Genomic DNA, 19,568 nt, shown 5'->3' with positions numbered 1-19,568 from the left:
TAGCATTGAGGCAGGTCAGTTAAAGTGGTTTCAAACTGGTTTATTCCTGCAGTGTGCTTTGGACCAAAGACTGCTAATGCAATACAGAGAAACCTATTTTCAGTATCAAGGTTTACTGTTGCACTATTGGATAATTTTAATTGTGTGCCACAATGAGAACTTCTATTGGATCAAAAGAGAAGGAAAGGAAGGAAAGAAGAAAGAAAGAAAGAAAGAAAGAAAGAAAGAAAGAAAGAAAGAAAGAATGGAGAGAAACAGAAAGAGACAAACACAACAAGGGTATCCCCATCAGTTCATACTTTAAAAGGAGGAAAGGAAAGAAAATAAAGGAAGGAAGGAATGGAGAGAAACAGAAAGAGACAAGACAACAAGGATTTCCCCATCTGTTCATACTTTAAAAGGAGAAAATATTACTTCTCTTTTGGTTTACAAACTGGATTAAGAGAGATAAAATCTTCAAAAGTACATACTAATTTACAGATGGATTTTTCATTACCGCTAGATTAAACTAAAACAGAACTGTACAGGTTTACTTGTTTTTCTCACAACAATAACATTTATTTATAATGCCCTTTCCACCAAAGGGCAGTACATGAGAACATATACAATCAAAACAAAGATAAAACATCACACTATAAAATGCTGAATACTAAAGTCCTAAAATGATATCTAATATGCTAAAAACAAAAACAAACAAAATCCTCATCAATTGCTACCCATCTTGGCCACTTTAGGCATGCTCAGCAACTTAATCTGCCGAATCAAAGAGGAAGGTCTTCAACCATTTAGAAAAGCAGATCAAAATGGAAAGGACTTAACTACAAGAGTGTTCCTATATAGACTTTAACTTTCTGTGACTGGGGCTGTTTCTGCTATTGTGCTTTCTTATGCACTCCCCCTTATTCCTGTCTCCCTGTCCTATGCCCTACCCAGCATGCCTTTCAGTTTTTTTATAATGCAATTTTGGAGTTATTCTAATGCAATTTAACTTAAAAAGAAAACAAATTAGGGGGGAAAAACCCCCAAAGGGAATCCGGCTGTTTGGGTATAGCAAGGGGGAGGAGAAGAGTCTGACACCACGTGACTGCAAATATTGCAACAGCCATGGCAGTCACATTTCACACCTGAAGACTAATGGGACAGCAACACAGCTGGGAGCTTATTGATGTATTTCTCCTGTCAGTGAAAAGGGATGCCCTAACCGTGCTTGGGAGACACAGCAGCTAAGGGCTGGATGTAATATCACATCATAAGTATCACTTATTTTACAACTATAATTGCAGTTTAAAAACTGAGTGATAATCTCTTCTAACTTATGTCTTCTCCAGCAGCTGGGTAGAGTCTGAAAAGACTAAATAAGGTGAGTTTTGCAAAACAAAGCAGGAAAGCAAAGGTTAATTTAGAAGACAAGAACAGATGGGTGAATTTATTATGTTGACTAAGGCCTGTTACAGACAGGCCATAAAAAAGCTGCTTCGAGTCACTTTGGAGGTATGGTATTTCAATGATGCATGCGTCCTAAGAGTCCAAAAACTGCACCAAAGCTGCACTGCAGTCCTTAGGACTGGAGTGTGCCTTTGGTGCGGCTTTTGGAATCTTAGGACGCATGCATCATTGAAATACCTTACCTCCAAAGTGACTCGAAGCAGCTTTATTTTGGCCTGTCTGTAACAGGCCAAAATGTTTTCAGATATCAGGAGAACTGAAAAAGTACATTTTAAAGGCATATGGTGTGCTTTTTAAAAATGCATTGTCACTGCTTCAGAGTGTTACTTCAAGGTTACACCTCTCTCTGCACCCCCTCTTATTGATATCAGTTTGATATTAAAGGGATGTTTTAGACAGGTAGCCAAGGTGACACCCCAATGCAGAAAATCAGCCATGCCATATACCATATTTGGAGATCCTGTTGGCTCAGTATGGGGAAAACCTCGGCACCTAGCCAAGATAGATCAATTAAGATCAGAATCTGCATAATCCCTTCACTGATAGGAGTGATGGTGGGTGATAGACTTTGGGCTTACACATCAACAGAAGTCCAAGACTACTTCCCTCTGGGGGTGAGACTTCTTTGTCAAGGGACATTCATGGTGATTGTCTAGCCATTTGCAGACTTCCAGTTCTTTTCTTCCCTCCTGGGAACTTCATTTTAATCCCGAAACTGCCCTGGGATATGTTTTGGCCTATGAATATACCTGCTCAGGCACTACCAATTTGGTCTTGTTTTGAGGTCAGACAGACACTCTGTCTGTATCTCACCTGACTCCTCAACAATCACTGTCCAACCCAGATCCACAAGCAATGCACTGAGCCACTTTGCTCTCACAGGACCCCTCAAGTGGAACCTCTGCTTCTGGAATCAAGTACAGTATCACCCTTTGCAATTCTTAAAAATCACTATCTGCTACCACTTTTTATATCACTAATTCCTATATGTGCGAGTGTGTGTTTTTATGTGAAAGTTGATTTCCCTTTTGCTCTTGTAAATAAAACTACACTTGGACCTTGCATTCTGGAGCTGTGTTTTTTGGAAATGGTATACACAGGCTTAGCCCCTGCTTTTAGTTGCCCAAAGCCTTCTCAGTAGCTTTAAATGTGCTAATAAAACTGCCCCTATTAAATATTGGTTGTGGGTGCCCTCTGGGACACTGACATTTTGGGTAACAAGAGGAATAATCACTCCTGTCACCAGCTTTAAATGACAGCACTACTGCCACATATAAAAGAAACGAAACATGTCTTCAAATTTTCATCCCTACAGTAAACCTATCATGGGGTTTTCTTGATGAGATTTGTTCTGAGGGGGTTTGTCTTTGCCTTTCTCTGAGGCTGAGAGAATGTGACTTGCCAAGCATCATCCATTCACACCCTGGTCTCCAGTGTCAAAGTCCAACACTCAAACCACTATATCATGCTAGTTCTCATAACTGAACTAGAAAATTGCAGTTAAAGAAAATAAAACACAGTGATGTGAGAAAACAGCAATATCTCATTTTTGGTCAACCATTTCAGATACTGTGAATGTGGTATGTCTTTGAACTCTCTCTCTCTCTCTCTTAGATCTTTTAAGCAATGTAGTGGTTCTAGCTAGTATATCATTACAATTACTGTATACATTTATGACAGGTATCCATGTTATCTCACCCACAGAGAAGAATAGTGAACACAGTGTTTTGGGGGACATACTTTTATTTACTGCTATTATTCATTGCAGCTGTACCTCTCAATCTTGCCACCTTCTGAAAGCCTGAAGTCTCTATAGATAGGCATTCCCTTTACTCAAGTGGAAAATCTCAAGTGGCAATTACTGGATGGAAATTGTGGTTTTCTAACCCATCTCTTGAGGCAAGCATGGGTGGAACACTTTTTATCTTAGAATGTGCATTTGGGGGAAAAGCTTTGAGCAGTACATCAATATCCTGTGGGGGCCTTATTTATGAGTGATTCTTTGTAGTTTTGAGGATATGACTTTTTAAAAGATAAGTTTATGTGGCAACTTCCCCTCCTGTCTTTTGTCTGTCCTGAAATCTACTTCTGACATGTTTTACAGGGTGATATCAAAGTTTGGTAAAGTTATTTTTGGCATGCTGGCAGGTGTATTCTGGGAATTATGGCAAGGGGGAGGGATTTGGGGTCCACGTTACCTATAGGATCACTTTCTTCTGTATACTCCACCCTGTGCATTCAGAATCTCTGGGGGATATCCACTTCAGTCAGCCAAAATAGCCTGACTGTTACCCATTTTATTCAGCTGCCCCAAGACTGTGCAATGACCTCAATCTCTTCCCCAGATTATTTTTAAATTATGAATTTTAAAATATTGATCGATTGTAATATATATTGGTTTATATACTCTTTTAATTGTTGTTGTTCCTTACCTCGATCCATAGGTAGAGGCAGGTAGTAGTAATGCTGTTATAATAATAATATTTTCCCAAGCTCTCAGTGATATTTAGTATTGAGAGTGAATGACAACACTCTGTCCACTTTTCCCTCACTAGGAATAATCTTACAAACCTTTCATGATATATCATTTTAGCATTATTTTTTCTAAATAAACATAAGAGCCAAACAATTGATATTCCAACAGTTTCATCATTCAAGCTTTTCTTTTCTGCCCCCCCCCCCCCTTCTATCTCTGACGTATCTGTTTGGAACTGAAGCAAACAGAATTGTACTTCAGAAGTGGCTACACCACTGATCAATACAAAGGCATTATGAGGCTGGCTGTCTTATTCACAATAATAACCTCCAACACGGAATGTGTCTTTAACAGTGCAGATGCATTTTGAGCTGACGTTTTTACTGAATGACTCCATTCAACCAGTCTGTACTATCTCTTAAGTCAGCACTGATATTATTATTATTATTATTATTATTATTATTATTATTATTATTATTACTATTATTAATTAAAAAAAGAAAGAAACCCACCCCTGGCAACTGCTGGCTCCTGTTCAATATATCAAACACATATTGCCAAACCATTAATTGGTAAACCACCCTGAAAATGCTACTCAGAGGGCATGACAGAAGTCAGTTAAAAGCACACATTCTGATTACTTTTTCTGACTACTTAATTATTATTTTTTATTTTAGTACACTTTATCCCTTCAGAAATGAATGTATGGATTGATCCTTGGCAATTGACAACAGAGTCAAAAGGGTCAATTTTATTCTCTCAGGATTCAGTTCAGATGAAAGGAACTTCCTCCTCACTGTGTTCCAGGTATTCACCTAATAAAGAAACAGGAAGTGCCAACTCACCCTGGCTTCCATAACCCGCATCGATGCCAGAACCATCCCAGGATTCCATAGCACTGTCCACACTAGGGATGGTGGTGGAATAGATCTCGGAGAGTTTACTAGTTTTCTGAGAATCAGTCAAGTCATCTTCTGGGTCACTCACTTCATTCATACTTCCAGATTTTTTTGGATAAATCCCTGGAGACCAGACAGACACATATATCATCAAAAAGTGTTACTGAGACATATTTCCAAATATTGTAACTGGCTCACCTGCTCTTTATATTATGTATTTTTATAGCCAGCAGCTAACAGTGGGTAAGTTTCAGAAGCTGCAGAAAATATAGGATTTTTCCTTAGCACTCTGACAAAGGCAGTGTACTCTTCCTCCTCCTTCATCCTGTAGCTGCCTTGGGTCCCATCTTGGGAGGAAGGCAACATATAAATGCAATAATTAATTAAATACATTTTTTGGGCCATACAACCTTCACGCTGAGCCATTCATAACTGAAACAAAGATCAAGGACAATAGATTTCTAGGCAATGAAACGAACAAATCATTTCTCCTGCCAGCAGGCGATCGTAAGTGCATTTGCTTGCAAATACATTTCACTAAAATCAATTAGAGACTTATTTCCAAGAAAATGGTTTTCAGATTTAGTGGTAGGGAAGCGATTTATTCTTCACTGAATGCTTAAATCGTCATCATCTAGACAATTTTCTCTTTGACCTTACAACATCTCCTGAGATAAAGACTGTTCTTGAAAGAAAGGAAGGGGAAAAAACCCTCCTTAAAGTACCAAAAATTAGGATGGATGAAATTGCTTATGATGATTAATTCAAAATGACTATGGAATTCCAATTTTGATCCTTCAGGCTTGGAATGATAAATGGGCATTAACCTTCACCCTGCCATAACCATTTCACGTCAAATGTTTCTTGCAGAGAGGGCTCCAGAGCTTATCTGAGGAAAAGAAACTTTGCTCAGAATTCTCACCAAACCATGCCAAAGAGATTCCTCCTGTGAATGGCTTAAGCTGTTTCTTGAATAGACACAAGCAGCTGAGCTATGAGTGCAGATCACCACTGGAATGTAAGAGTGATTTGATGAAAGGAAAGTGATTCCCCAATCTAGCTGTGTTCGGTGTGCAAAATACATTACAGCTTTTGGAGAAAAAGAGGAAGAGTGCACCGAGCTTTGAGTGGAACGCTAGAGTTCAAGCACTGCTCAAACAAATAAAGCCATGGGTGTGCTACTTGCCAGAAGTGCTATGCACCAGTATTCATCTTGTACATTTGTAAATAAATACATCCCAGGTTTCTAGTGATCTCTCCAGCACTAGTCCTGAAATTATCAGGGAGAGTGTAACTATGTGTTTTTCACTGCTGAACATATATTGCCTGCAGCTCTCAGATTTCTAGACACAGTTATTTTCACTATACCTTCTATGTCCTGTAAAAACTAATGCCTTACTCTCCTGCTGCCTTCATTATACAGTTGATTCAGCTGTTACCCCCTTGGCCCGTCACTGACCACTAATGAGGAGTTCCCATAGAATCATAAGATTGGAAGCAACTGGCCATAATTTAAGATTTAGTTGGCATGGTTATCCATGGTATGAGAAAGTTAAGACACATGCTGAATTTAGAAATCATGGTATTAGAAAGACTCTCCTATGAGTTTGGTATAAGTACAAACTTGTATCTTGAACAAGACAGCTGGAACTTTAAATGAAGAGGGATGATTATTATGGAAGGCAAAGATCTTAATCTTAATTGTTGTATGCAATTTAAGGACAGATTTAATGAAGACAAGAGAAATGCAGCCATAGATTTAGAAAAATGAGTTTTATTTAAAGTTGTGTAAAGATGATGACCACGTAATTAAAAAAGTATATAAATGGCTTCTGAAATTAGAGACAAAAGATTAGTCTGTTAATAGGTATGTGATAAAGTGGGTCCAAAATTTGGGGCATAATGTTCATATGGATATACAGTCCGCCCTTCCCTATTGTTGGATATTATGGATAAAGAATTGGAGAGTAAATATGGATTAAGTCTTCAATATATACTGACAAGCAGCAAGTTAAAGCCATCAATTGTTCCGGAATGCCATTATCAATTTCCCAGGAAGACCATCAGGTACAAAATAGCACCTAGCACGCATCGAGGCTACGATCTCAGATATAAATATCAGTCCCAAACCTAGTCTGGTTGCCCTCAAACACCATCTGAGTCACACTCAGACGAGGTCTGACTAAAACAGAATGGAGTGGTACTTTTACTTTCCTTGATGCAGATACACTATATTCCAGTTGAGATAACCTAAAATTACATTGTCATGACATCACACTCATTGTCATGACATCACACTCTTAACACATGTTTACCCTGTGGCCTAGTAAGCCCCCTGGATTATTTTCACATGTATTGTTGTCAAGGCAGCTATACAGCTGAGTATTTCATTTTTCCGGCCTAAATGTAGTACCTTACATTTATCTCTGTTGAAATTAGTTTTGTTAATTTTGGCCCAGCCCCCTAAACTATTAAGATCATTTTGAAACTTGATTTTCTGGATTTTCAGATCCTCCTCCTAATTTGGTATCAGCTATGAATTTGACAATCATGCCTGCTATTCATTCACCCAAATACTTTATAAAGCAGGGGTCGGCAACCTACAGCCCGCAGGCCGGATCCGGCCCGCGGGCACTGTAGGAGCGGCCCCAGGCCGACCCTGCCTCCGATTGCCGCTGCCGGCACGCTTCTTCCCCGGCCCTCTGGGCCGGCCTCTGCCTTCCCTGAGGGGCGGGGAAAGCGCTGGGGACGCCGGCGCTAGCCTTTCCCCGCCCCTCAGAGCCGGCCTCTGCCTTCCCTGAGGGGCGGGGAAAGCGCTGGGGCCGCCGGCGCTCGCCTTTCCCCGCCCCTCAGAGCCGGCCTCTGCCTTCCCTGAGGGGCGGGGAAAGCGCTGGGGCCGCCGGCGCTCGCCTTTCCCCGCCCCTCAGAGCCGGCCTCTGCCTTCCATGAGGGGCGGGGAAAGTGCTGGGGACGCCGGCGCTAGCCTTTCCCCGCCCCTCAGAGCCGGCCTCTGCCTGCCCTGAGGGGCGGGGAAAGCGCTGGGGCCGCTGGCGCACGCCTTCCCCCCCGCCCTGTGGGGAAGCCTTGGCCCTCCCAGAGGGCAGGGAGAGGCAGTGGGGCCGCGGGCCTGGGGAGAGGGAGGCGGGGGTCTGCAGGGGAAGAGGAGGAGGGAGGAAGGAAGGAGCACGAGGAAGAGGGAAGTAAGGAGGAAGAAGGAGGAGGGAGGGAGGAAGGAGGAAGAAGAAGAGGTGGAAGAAGCAGGAAGGAAAGAGCAGGAGGAGGGAGGGAGGGAGGAGGAAGGAAGGAGCAGGAGGAGGAGGAGGAAGAAGACATGCAGTTCTCAGCTTCAGACAGTGTGACTTTCCAAAGTGCATTTCTGTGTATTTTCTGTGCTTTCAGTACTAAAAGATCTGCTTTTACAATGAGAGTGGTAGTGATGATGATGATGATATGTCAGTTTCGGAGACATGCAGTCTTTCTGAAGCTGAGACAGTGTGACTTTGCAAAGTGCATTTCTGTGTATTTTCTGTGCTTTCAGTACTAAAAGATCAGCTTTTACAATGAGAGTGGTAGTGATGATGATGATGATATGTCAGTTTCGGAGACATGCAGTCTTTCTGAAGCTGAGACAGTGTGACTTTCCAAAGTGCATTTCTGTGTATTTTCTGTGCTTTCAGTGCTAAAAGGTCTGCTTTTACAATGAGAGTGGTAGTGATGATGATGATGATATGTCAGTTTGAGACATGCAGTCTTTCTGAAGCTGAGACAGTGTGACTTTGCAAAGTGCATTTCTGTGTATTTTCAGTGCTTTTAATGCTAAAAGGTCTGCTTTAACAATGATAGTGGTTTCGGCCGTCCCTTCGGCCGAAAGGGCCCCTTGGAGCCCGTTCAGCCGAAGGAAGGGGCCGAGGAGGAGAGGGCAGGCACACGCCTCCTCCTCCCCGCGGGGCTTTGGCAGCCCTGAGGTGTCCTTCAGAGGACACTTGAGGCCTGGCATAGCCCCGAGGACAGGAGCAGGGACCGCGCGCCTGTTGTTCTTGCCCCTCACAGGCCCTTACTGGTTCTCTGGGAGGCAGCTGGGGGCCAAGGAAGGGCAGGAGGAGCAGGCGCGCGCCTGTCACCCCCTCTCCCAATCCCCCCCCCACTTCTAGCTGTCTCTCAGACAGCTGGAGGTCGGGAAAGGGAGCAGAGAAAGCCCCGCCCCACAGGATGGAAGCTCCGCCCCGGCATGTGGCCCCGCCCCAGAGGGCGGAAGCTCCGCCCCGGCATGTGGCCCCGCCCCAGAGGATGGAAGCTCCACCCCTGGCATGCGGCCCCGCCCCCGGAGGGTGGAAGCTCCCCCCACTTCGGCCCCCCAGTTGTCTGAGGGACAGCAACCCGGCCCCCGGCTCAAAAAGGTTGCCTACCCCTGTTATAAAGACAATGAACAACAGATCCCTGTGGCATCCCATAGCTGTGAAGAAGAAGAGGCATTCGCTTCTGGACCTCCGGTGTACTCAATGGATCTCCAAGTAGATGACAGCTCCTCCTTTTCCCTAGCCACGAAATTTCAGTTAAGTAATGACCAGGATCTCCCTTCCCACTGATAGCCCCTTGGTACTATCAGATTGGGGATGAACACAAGGTTGAATGCTGACAGAGATCGACACTTTGCCAGCAATCAAACAGAATGTTGGCTCTGATTTCACTATAGCTAGGAAGGAAAGATAAAGGCCTAAATACCATAAAGGTAACAGATATAATCTGATACTGGAACCTAGAAGGGTCAGCTTTAGTTAGTGCTTGGATGGGAGACTGCCAATGAATATCAGGTGCTGTAGGCTATATTTCAGAGGGAGGAACTGGCAAAACCACCTCTGAGGATTCCTTCCCTAGGAAAATCCGATGAAATTCATGAGGTCACCATAAATTGACAGGGGACCTGAAGGCCCACACACATAGGAAGGAAAGCAGGATGGATTGTGACAGGAACATCCTTTGCACTAAATGAGTGAGTGTGGTAAGAAAATAGATGAGGTTTAAATCTAATAATCCTTCTCAAACAGGAAAATTAAGTGGCATTTTAGTGTGATCCCACCCATGTCTGAGATTGGATAATGAAGAATCAATGATTGCACAGATATTCTGCCAGTTGCCCTCATTAAAGCAAAGAACTAAGGAACAGAATCCTATTTCTCAATTTTATATCTGAAGTTCAGTCAGGACTTGAAAATGAACTTCACTGCTTTCAAGACATTGGCTGAGATCCTTAGTCTGGCAAGGGCAGTCGCTGTTGCTTCAGAATTTCAAAAGCAAAGATTGCAGCAGAGCCAACGAGTTTGATGTGTGATGTTTGACTGACAGGTGGCTGGCAGCAGAGGATGCCTATTAAGTTGTTCTCCAATTGGCTTTTCAGCAGTTCTTTTAGACATTTAGTGCTGCATCAAAAGGGAGCTGATTGAAGGGAAGCATTAAGGAAGGAGAGAAATGCAGAAAGAAGTAAAAAGAACTTTCCACATTGGCAGTACTGAAAATCCTCTTTAAGTTACAGGACTGAAAGATTTTGTTGTTGTTGCTCAAAAGAGAGAAACAGTTCAGAATCAAGTCAGCTCCTCGCATCAGAATTTCAAGTGAGTGCTTTAGCTCACACCTGCCAGTGAGTCACCTGCGGATCTTTTTGTCTTTCCTTTCTTCTTGTTTGAAAGATATCTCCAGAGGAAACAGACATATTTTCCATAAATGGACCAGTCCTACATGATGTTTGCATTCACAGAATTGGCAATTTTAATATGGTAGAAAGAGAATGAAATTTGCCCATGTGTTGCTTGAATTCAGTTTTAAGTGGGCCAAAAAACAGGTCAGGGCAATGCACAAAATGTTAAAAAATACATATAAATATGAACAATAAAGCAAAAACATGAAGAAAACTCAAATCATAATAAAATGTAGCTACCCATTTGTGACCACATTTAAAAAGGGGTTTCTTCAGCACAGTCTATCCTGCCACATTGATCTGTACTCTAGTTGGGGCACAGTGCCAAATGCAACAAACAGATTTCAGAGGGTAGGGAGTAATAAGATGGAGGACTTACTTTCAGTTTGCTTCTTGATCTTCAGAGTCACAGTCTCTCCAGCCATTTGGAGAAGATGAATGGCTTCACTCAGTGGCTTCCCCTTAAGGCTTACATTATTAATAGCTAATATCCGATCTCCAACGTGGATGGCTCCCGTTCTAAAAGGCAAGTCAAGAAAACTAGCTATTGAGCATGTCATAGTTAATTTCATTTAAAAATCAAATACCTGTCCAAAATAAAACTATTTCACCAGTAATTAAAGACACTCGTATTCAGTGAGCCAATGTAATGTAATGAGTTAAATTTAATTCTGTTTTAACAGTTGATCTTGTTTGGAGTTTTTACTGCATTCTTCTTTTATTCTCTGAGCCATCATGAGTCCTATTTTTGGAATAAAGAGAAGTTATAAATCCAATAAATAAACAAACAAACAAATAAATAAATGTGACATGACACAATCTAGAGCACAGTGGTCACCAGAAATTAAGTATCAAAATAAACATACAACTACATGTACTTTAGCAGCTATTCATTCCTACTGAATGATACACTATGGGAATAGAAGCTCTGTGTGTGCTTCCAAATGCCCTTCTCCTATCAAGCAAATACAATAACTCACAAGTATGGGCCCACCATTTTCAAAGAAAACAAGAACTGGTCCTACAAAGCTCTTTCTAGACACATTCTCTGCCCTACACAGACACAAACTGAAAAGTTCAAATATACAAAAGACTCATATGTACATGGAAACATCAGTGGGATTCTGGGACACTTCTTTGCTCTCCCTGTCCTTGGGTTTAATTTGTCCCTTGTTGTTGTTGTGTACCTTTAAATCATTTCTGACTTATGGTGAGGCTAACACAACCGTATCATGGGGTTTCCTTGGCAAGAGTTGTTCAGAGGGCCTTGCCCTGCCATTTAATCTGACTGGGGTAGATGGAAATCAAATAGGTGGCCACAGTCAATGTTGTTGAGGATGCCTGAAAACAAAAATGACACCGGTTGCCACAGCTAATCAGATGAAGTGGCAGAGAGGTCAAACAAGAGGACAAAAAGTGACGTCAAAAAAGACAGAACAACAACAACAAAGTAGCAACTGGGTGCCAACTATAAAGGTGTCAAGTAGCAGGAACATAAATAAAATAAATGCCCAGTGACAGTCAAACCTTTTTCTTCTCACTGCTTTGGCTGCACTGAATACATTAATTCTGAAGTGATACTGAAGTTACAGAATATGTGGTACAGCCCTGTATACAACCAAGAAAACATACTCATCTCCATGAATATTTATTTCATTATTTTATTGAAAAAATTAACATCTTATTCTCTATCCAAGGATCTCAGAATGGTGTATAATAATGAACTTAAGTACCACAAAACATATAGTGCAATAACTGTACCAAGATTTTTCCTTCAAGCAGTGGTCCATTCAAGTTAATGGGGTTCTGTTTAATTTGTGTAAGGCAGAATTTAGCAATTTAGTAAATGGAACTAATGAACTACTATGGAGCAGTGCATTTATATGGCCCCTGAAAGTCTGTGGCCTTGGGAACTCAGCGATGAAGGTTGCTTCTTGTATAATCTAAGGAAATGCCAGAGTTTCCAAGTTCTCTCATGCGGCACATGGTTGGAGCCCAAGGAATGGCTCAGCTGTGGGCTGTGTGCCAATGGCTACACAGATGAATCATGTCACATCTTCTATTTATATCCCAGTTATGCTATTCAGCTAGCTACAGCTGGAGCAGATACTCAGGTCTATGCATGCAATGAACTGCAATGCCAAGTGGGGGTGGGAATGGTTGAACACTTAAGAGCTTTTATTCATTTTATTTATTCATTATGTTTATGTTTTGCCTTTGGTGTATTTGTCATCCACTGACTTTCATAGCCAAGTAGGAATCTGGACCCGGGTCTCTACAGGCTCAGCCCATCACTCAAACAACAGTGCTAGGAATTAGCAAAGGGTGCCCTGAGGGCTGCAATTGGCAATTGGCTCCACAGACAATTGCAATTTTTAAAGCTTTTTATTATTTATTTCTAAACTTGTATAACAAATTACCAACAATGTTGTAGTCACAGAATGTACAGGTAGGTGATTGCTATTGTTCATGAGTTGACTGACTTATGGGGACCCTATGAATGAGAGACCTCCAAGTCACCCTATCATCAACTGCCCTACTCAGGTCTTGCAGACTCAGGGTTGTGGCTTCTTTTGCTGAATGTATCAACCTGTAATGTGGACTTCCTCCTTTCTTATTACCTCCCACTTAAGCAAGCATTATTGTCTTATCCAGAAAACATATCCAGGGGTAGCCATGTTGGTGAAGATACTGTACCAGAGAGAACTAATGGACTGGGACTTTACTATTTCAAGTTTCTACCATGAACAAAGGTAAAACTATATTTTTCATTTAATTTGGGACTACATGGGCATGTTTTACCTTAAGGGCACCTAAAAGTTTCTCTGATGCAAAAGCATGGAGGCTTCCTGAGAAATTCAGTGTTTTCTTCCTAACAAAGGGGCTTGTAGCCTCACAAAGGATTCAAGACAAACTGCATCTCAAAGGCAAAAGTTTTTGTCTTCCTAATGAAATTTAAAGTTTATTTCCTGGATTGAACCTCCCAGTACCCAAGTGGCCAGAAGGAGGAGGGCCTACCTGCATGAATAATAATAATAATAATAATAATAATAAACTGTTTATTTATAGCCCGCTTTTCCTGGGAGATCAAAGCGGGTTACAACAAAGTACTACACAATGTACAAATTTACAAATAGTATCCACATAAAAATCCATATCAATACATCAAATTATTAAAAACAAGATAAAAATATGATTTCAGGCATTTAAAAAACACATTTTATTTTTCTTTAAAATCCATTTGGTGAAATTTTCTTCAGCACACCGTTCCAATGGAATAATTTATTCCACCTTGTAAGTACTGATTCCATGTTTTAAAAAAATCCAGTTTGATTGAACGATCAAATTTTAACTGTATCCAAGCTGGCTTTAAGTCACTTTTGAATGAGAAATTGTGGTATGTGTAAAACCTTTTTGATACAGATGAACTGAGACATATTATTTTAAACTACAAACTACTAGAGTTTGCATGTCAACATCAAACCCATTAACCCTCCCTCCCTTTAAAATTTTTATTGATTTTATTTACAAGGAACCTGACCAGAGGCCTATTCACACCACACAATGAATACCCTTCTATGCCATCTGTATTGAGGAGAACAACCACAACATCTTTTTTTTTAATCAAATGCAGGCCTATGACTAACATTGTCATTTTTCCCCTTCTTTCTCCTGTATCTTTAACATCTTTGCCTGATGAAGAAGCAAGTAGAGTTGGTTGGCTCAATAAAGATATCACTGTCTTATCCAGTGAGTCTTGTCATCTCAAGTTAAGTCCAAAGTACAACAGCCCCAGTTAGTCATCTTAGCATCTAAAAGCCTGCTTTGCTCTAGCATCCATCTATTTATCTTTTAAGGGGTCCACAATATCCTTAGCTGACACGAAGAGGATCAACTCCTCCAACCACCATCTTGAGGGGGAGAGAGGCCAGGCCTGGAAGACAAAGAGCCCTCCTCCAACCACCATCTTGAGGGGGAGAGAGGCCAGGCCTGAAGAAAAAGAGCCCTCCTCCAACCACCATCTTGAGGGGGAGAGAGGCCAGGCCTGGAAGACAAAGAGCCTTCCTCCAACTACCATCTTGAGGGGGAGAGAGGCCAGGCCTGGAAGATAAAGAGCCCTCCTCCAACCACCATCTTGAGGGGGAGAGAGGCCTGGCCTGAAGAAAAAGAGCCCTCCTCCAACCACCATCTTGAGGGGGAGAGAGGCCTGGCCTGGAGGAAAAAGAGCCCTCCTCCAACCACCATCTTGAGGGGGAGAGAGGCCTGGCCTGGAAGACAAAGAGCCCTCCTCCAACCACCATCTTGAGGGGGAGAGAGGCCTGGCCTGGAAGACAAAGAGCCCTCCTCCAACCACCATCTTGAGGGGGAGAGAGGCCTGGCCTGGAAGACAAAGAGCCCTCCTCCAACCACCATCTTGAGGGGGAGAGAGGCCTGGCCTGGAGGAAAAAGAGCCCTCCTCCAACCACCATCTTGAGGGGGAGAGAGGCCTGGCCTGGAAGAAAAAGAGCCCTCCTCCAACCACCATCTTGAGGGGGAGAGAGGCCTGGCCTGGAGGAAAAAGAGCCCTCCTCCAACCACCATCTTGAGGGGGAGAGAGGCCTGGCCTGAAAGACAAAGAGCCCTCCTCCAACCACCATCTTGAGGGGGAGAGAGGCCTGGCCTGGAAGACAAAGAGCCCTCCTCCAACCACCATCTTGAGGGGGAGAGAGGCCTGGCCTGGAAGACAAAGAGCCCTCCTCCAACCACCATCTTGAGGGGGAGAGAGGCCTGGCCTGGAAGACAAAGAGCCCTCCTCCAACCACCATCTTGAGGGGGAGAGAGGCCTGGCCTGGAAGACAAAGAGCCCTCCTCCAACCACCATCTTGAGGGGGAGAGAGGCCTGGCCTGGAAGAAAAAGAGCCTTCCTCCAACCACCATCTTGAGGGGGAGAGAGGCCTGGCCTGGAAGACAAAGAGCCCTCCTCCAACCACCATCTTGAGGGGGAGAGAGGCCTGGCCTGGAAGACAAAGAGCCCTCCTCCAACCACCATCTTGAGGGGGAGAGAGGCCTGGCCTGGAAGACAAAGAGCCCTCCTCCAACCACCATCTTGAGGGGGAGAGAGGCCTGGCCTGGAAGACAAAGAGCCCTCCTCCAACCACCATCTTGAGGGGGAGAGAGGCCTGGCCTGGAAGACAAAGAGCCCTCCTCCAACCACCATCTTGAGGGGGAGAGAGGCCTGGCCTGGAAGACAAAGAGCCCTCCTCCAACCACCATCTTGAGGGGGAGAGAGGCCTGGCCTGGAAGACAAAGAGCCCTCCTCCAACCACCATCTTGAGGGGGAGAGAGGCCTGGCCTGGAAGACAAAGAGCCCTCCTCCAACCACCATCTTGAGGGGGAGAGAGGCCTGGCCTGGAGGACAAAGAGCCCTCCTCCAATCACCATCTTGAGGGGGAGAGAGGCCTGGCCTGGAAGACAAAGAGCCCTCCTCCAACCACCATCTTGAGGGGGAGAGAGGCCTGGCCTGGAGGACAAAGAGCCCTCCTCCAACCACCATCTTGAGGGGGAGAGAGGCCTGGCCTGGAGGACAAAGAGCCCTCCTCCAATCACCATCTTGAGGGGGAGAGAGGCCTGGCCTGGAAGACAAAGAGCCCTCCTCCAACCACCATCTTGAGGGGGAGAGAGGCCTGGCCTGGAAGACAAAGAGCCCTCCTCCAACCACCATCTTGAGGGGGAGAGAGGCCTGGCCTGGAAGACAAAGAGCCTTCCTCCAACCACCATCTTAAGGGGGAGAGAGGCCTTGCAATTTTTTGTATTGTGTTGCAATTTTACTGTACACCGCTATGATCATTGCGGAATAGCGGTCTATAAATAAAAATTATTATTATTATTATTATTATTATTATTATTATTATTATTATCTTATTTGAAATATCCTCCAACATTTCAAATAAGTTGATCCTCTTCGTGTCAGCTGTCTTCACTATCTGACTTTCACAGCCATACCTGGAAAGTGGAAATGCTGCCACAGTACAGTTAAGTATAATTAAACAATATTAAGACCAAGAGAAACTTGCCCACTTTTGCACAGTAGAGGCTGTTTTATTGATCCTGGAGGCTTCCAGGGGTACCCGTTTTGCACTGGAGGGGTGGCTCTTCAACACTCCCCAGATGTAAAATGACATTAATAAAAAGTGAGGGGAAAGAAACCAGAATTGGACCAGAAACTGCTTCCAGTTTCCATTTGTTTTGAATTTTATTTTATTTTTATTTTTTAAAAAAATGGTCCTGGTGTGGCCTGTTTAAGGTTCCTACTGGCCAAAAATTAGCTCCTGGAACTTCTGGAGTTGCCCACCCCTTTACTACCCTAAGTCACACAACTGAGAAAAATGTTGTTTGGTCACAACTAGCTTCCTTGCCATACCCATGGTCTGCACAGGATAACAATAATACAAAATGGTTCCCCTTTCCATACTAATTCTGCTATTTTAGTTACCAAGTATGATGGAACTAGGTATGAGCTGCCATTCAGGCTCATTTTATCTTTTCATCAAAAAAACCACATTTTTGTTCTCTGTTTCCTTTCCACATTCTTTTGTACGTATATTGCTTTTGCTTATAACTTTCACAGACAAAAGAATGCTATCTATTTTCGGATACAGAAAACAGTCTTTCATGCCAATCTTTCAAATCATGCTTGTTGGAATTTTATTCAAATAAAATAAAAATCAACTCAATTTAGGGGGTGGCTTTTTTCTTTCTTCTTCTTTTCTTTATCTGTTTGATTCATTACATTGATTCCCCAGCTATCCAGCAGAGGTCACTACAGTATTAGTCAAAAAAATGAAGCAGGAGGAGGAAGGGGAAAGAAGAAGAACAACAGCGGGAGCAGGACTCAAATGTTTTGGTTAGGTATTTTTCCAGTGATATCCTAGCAAAGGTGAAAAACCTCCTGAAATATTGATTTTTGAGGGGGAGACACTCATATCACTAGGAGGAGGTGGGAGATACATACCCTTGACAGGGTAGCTGCAGGCTAAAGGATGATGTAGCATCCTTCTAACAGGCATTCTTAGTAGCGATAAGGGGAGACGTCAGTTGCCATGTTGCATCTAGCCATATTTATTTTCCCCAAGGAATATCCTTGGGGTGATACTGCATCAGTATTTTGGCAAAGGACTGCCATAGGGTTGCATGGTAATATTGTTTTTTTTAATTTAAAGCAGTGGTTCCCAACGTGTGGATCGGGACCCCTTTGGAGGTCGAATGACCCTTTCATGGGGGTCACCCAAGACCATTGGAAAACATCTATTTAATTACAGTTATGAAGTAGCAATGAAAATAATTTCATGGGTTTGGGTCACCACAACATGAGGGGTCACGGCATTAGGAAGGTTGGGAACCACTGATTTAAAGCATGTGAACAAACTCTCAGCCATCTTGACAAGTAAGCACACCCATTTCTTGAAAGTGGGATGATACCCAAGTCCCATCACCAATATTCTCCTTCCAAGGGAATAAATGGCCTTACAGTGGAGTGGGGACAGGTTGCTTAACAGGGAATTTCTGCAACACAGCCTTGCTAATGGGTTTCCTGGGATAGTTAGTAAGGGGCACTGTAGACACTGAAAGACAATGGAAGATTATTTCAACATCTATGGCCCTCTCGCAGCAGCAGGGATCATGGACCTCAGGTAGGATGATTCTGATAGGGCTAGGATGACATTAATTTCTACATCCAACCCCTATCACTCCTACAAAGGTTCATAGAGACTGCACGTTTCTCCCTCTGAAATGTATGGAACCAAAATTTATTAGTAACTTTTATCTTGAGAAAATGGAAGAACTCTTCCCCTGCCCCATGTGGAAAAGAAAGCCACTCTGCAAAATTTCTTCTCAAATTCCACAATGCCATTTATGCACAGCAGTCATGACAGTTATTTTACCAGCTATGGAGCTGGTATTTGTGCTCCAAGCATGGCAGGTGATCATGAATCCTAAGCTCTTTTTTGCAGTGACATCAAGACACTGGGACATCTTGCTAAAATAGGTTTGTCTGACCCTACTGCAGCTTGCCCTTAGGTAAGCAACAAAATCCTTTCCCTATCAGCAGATGTTTAAAGATAACAGTTTTATAAATCCAATTTTTACTGTTACTATGGGCCTGCGATGATTAATTTTTTTTCATTATAGATTTAGTATAGTGCTGGCTTTCATTATACTTTAGTTATTATTTTAAAATCTTGCAGCTGTGTTTGCCAGTTTGGATAAATACTGCTGCTATTGTTGTTTTTAAAGGAATAAGAATGTTGCATCTAAATTAATTCATAAATAAGTAAGTTGGTCGAAGCATTTATGTGGCTTAATTTAAAATAATAATAATAATAATAATAATAATAATAATAATAATAATAATAATAATAGAGCTTCTTGCTTTTAACAGCTTTAAACTTGCTCGATAGAATGAATACTATACCCAAAGGAAGCCTCTTATTTTCCACAAGGACCATAAGACTGCACCATGACAGCTTAGAAAATGTGACTTTCTTTTAAGATTGAGTGCAGTCTGTTTGCACACAAGAAAATGGTTGTGCAGGAAATGCTATTTCTCTCTTTTGCATGTGCCATAAAATTCAATGGGATGCAGGCAGGAGAATTTCCTAGTGGTTGATATATGTGATATCACCTTGGACCTCTGCCCAGTAGAATGCAAACTGAAACACACCTTTCTGCCAGCCCTCGTTTTGTCAAGCCTGAAATAACGATTGGGTCAAAAGGCTCCTCTGTCCCTGAAATAGTTATCCCCAGGGGTCCGCCATATCTTTTCAACTCCACTGTGTAGATGATAGCACCAGTTGTTTCTTGTTCATCTGTTACAAGAAAAGAAGATGCTGAATAGCAATTATAGAAATCATTCAGGCAAGCATTTAAACTCAGAATGTTTCCCAACCTTTAAGCCTTTGAAGCTCCTTGTAGGAACAATTCTGGGCATTGCATGTGAACACATGGATGCATTAATAAAGTGCACAATGCTTCTCCGTTTCTTTGCTAGCCTTATTACTATTGGAGAATATTATTA

At 42.7% G+C, this 19,568-nt stretch overlaps 1 protein-coding gene across 5 annotated transcripts in view; it reads right to left on the bottom strand.

Annotated features, from left to right (window-relative positions):
• GRIP2 (glutamate receptor interacting protein 2) overlaps nucleotides 1-19,568 on the bottom strand; it is a 577,942-nt gene that overhangs the window by 19,119 nt on the left and 539,255 nt on the right. For all 5 annotated transcript variants that reach the window (XM_089520933.1, XM_089520954.1, XM_089520964.1 and 2 more), the window contains exons 17-19: nucleotides 19,215-19,359; nucleotides 10,893-11,032; nucleotides 4,768-4,944 (exon numbers count right to left, since the gene is read on the bottom strand). In XM_089520933.1, the coding sequence (XP_089377059.1) occupies nucleotides 4,768-4,944; nucleotides 10,893-11,032; nucleotides 19,215-19,359 (462 nt within the window). The remainder of the gene's footprint in view (nucleotides 1-4,767; nucleotides 4,945-10,892; nucleotides 11,033-19,214; nucleotides 19,360-19,568) is intronic.

The sequence above is a fragment of the Sceloporus occidentalis genome, unplaced genomic scaffold (genome assembly GCF_023333645.1).
Source record: "Sceloporus occidentalis isolate IW3139 unplaced genomic scaffold, rSceOcc1.0.p SCAF_1, whole genome shotgun sequence".
In the NCBI taxonomy this organism is placed as follows: Eukaryota; Metazoa; Chordata; class Lepidosauria; order Squamata; family Phrynosomatidae; genus Sceloporus; species Sceloporus occidentalis.
This window is presented reverse-complemented; position numbering and strand designations above follow the sequence as displayed.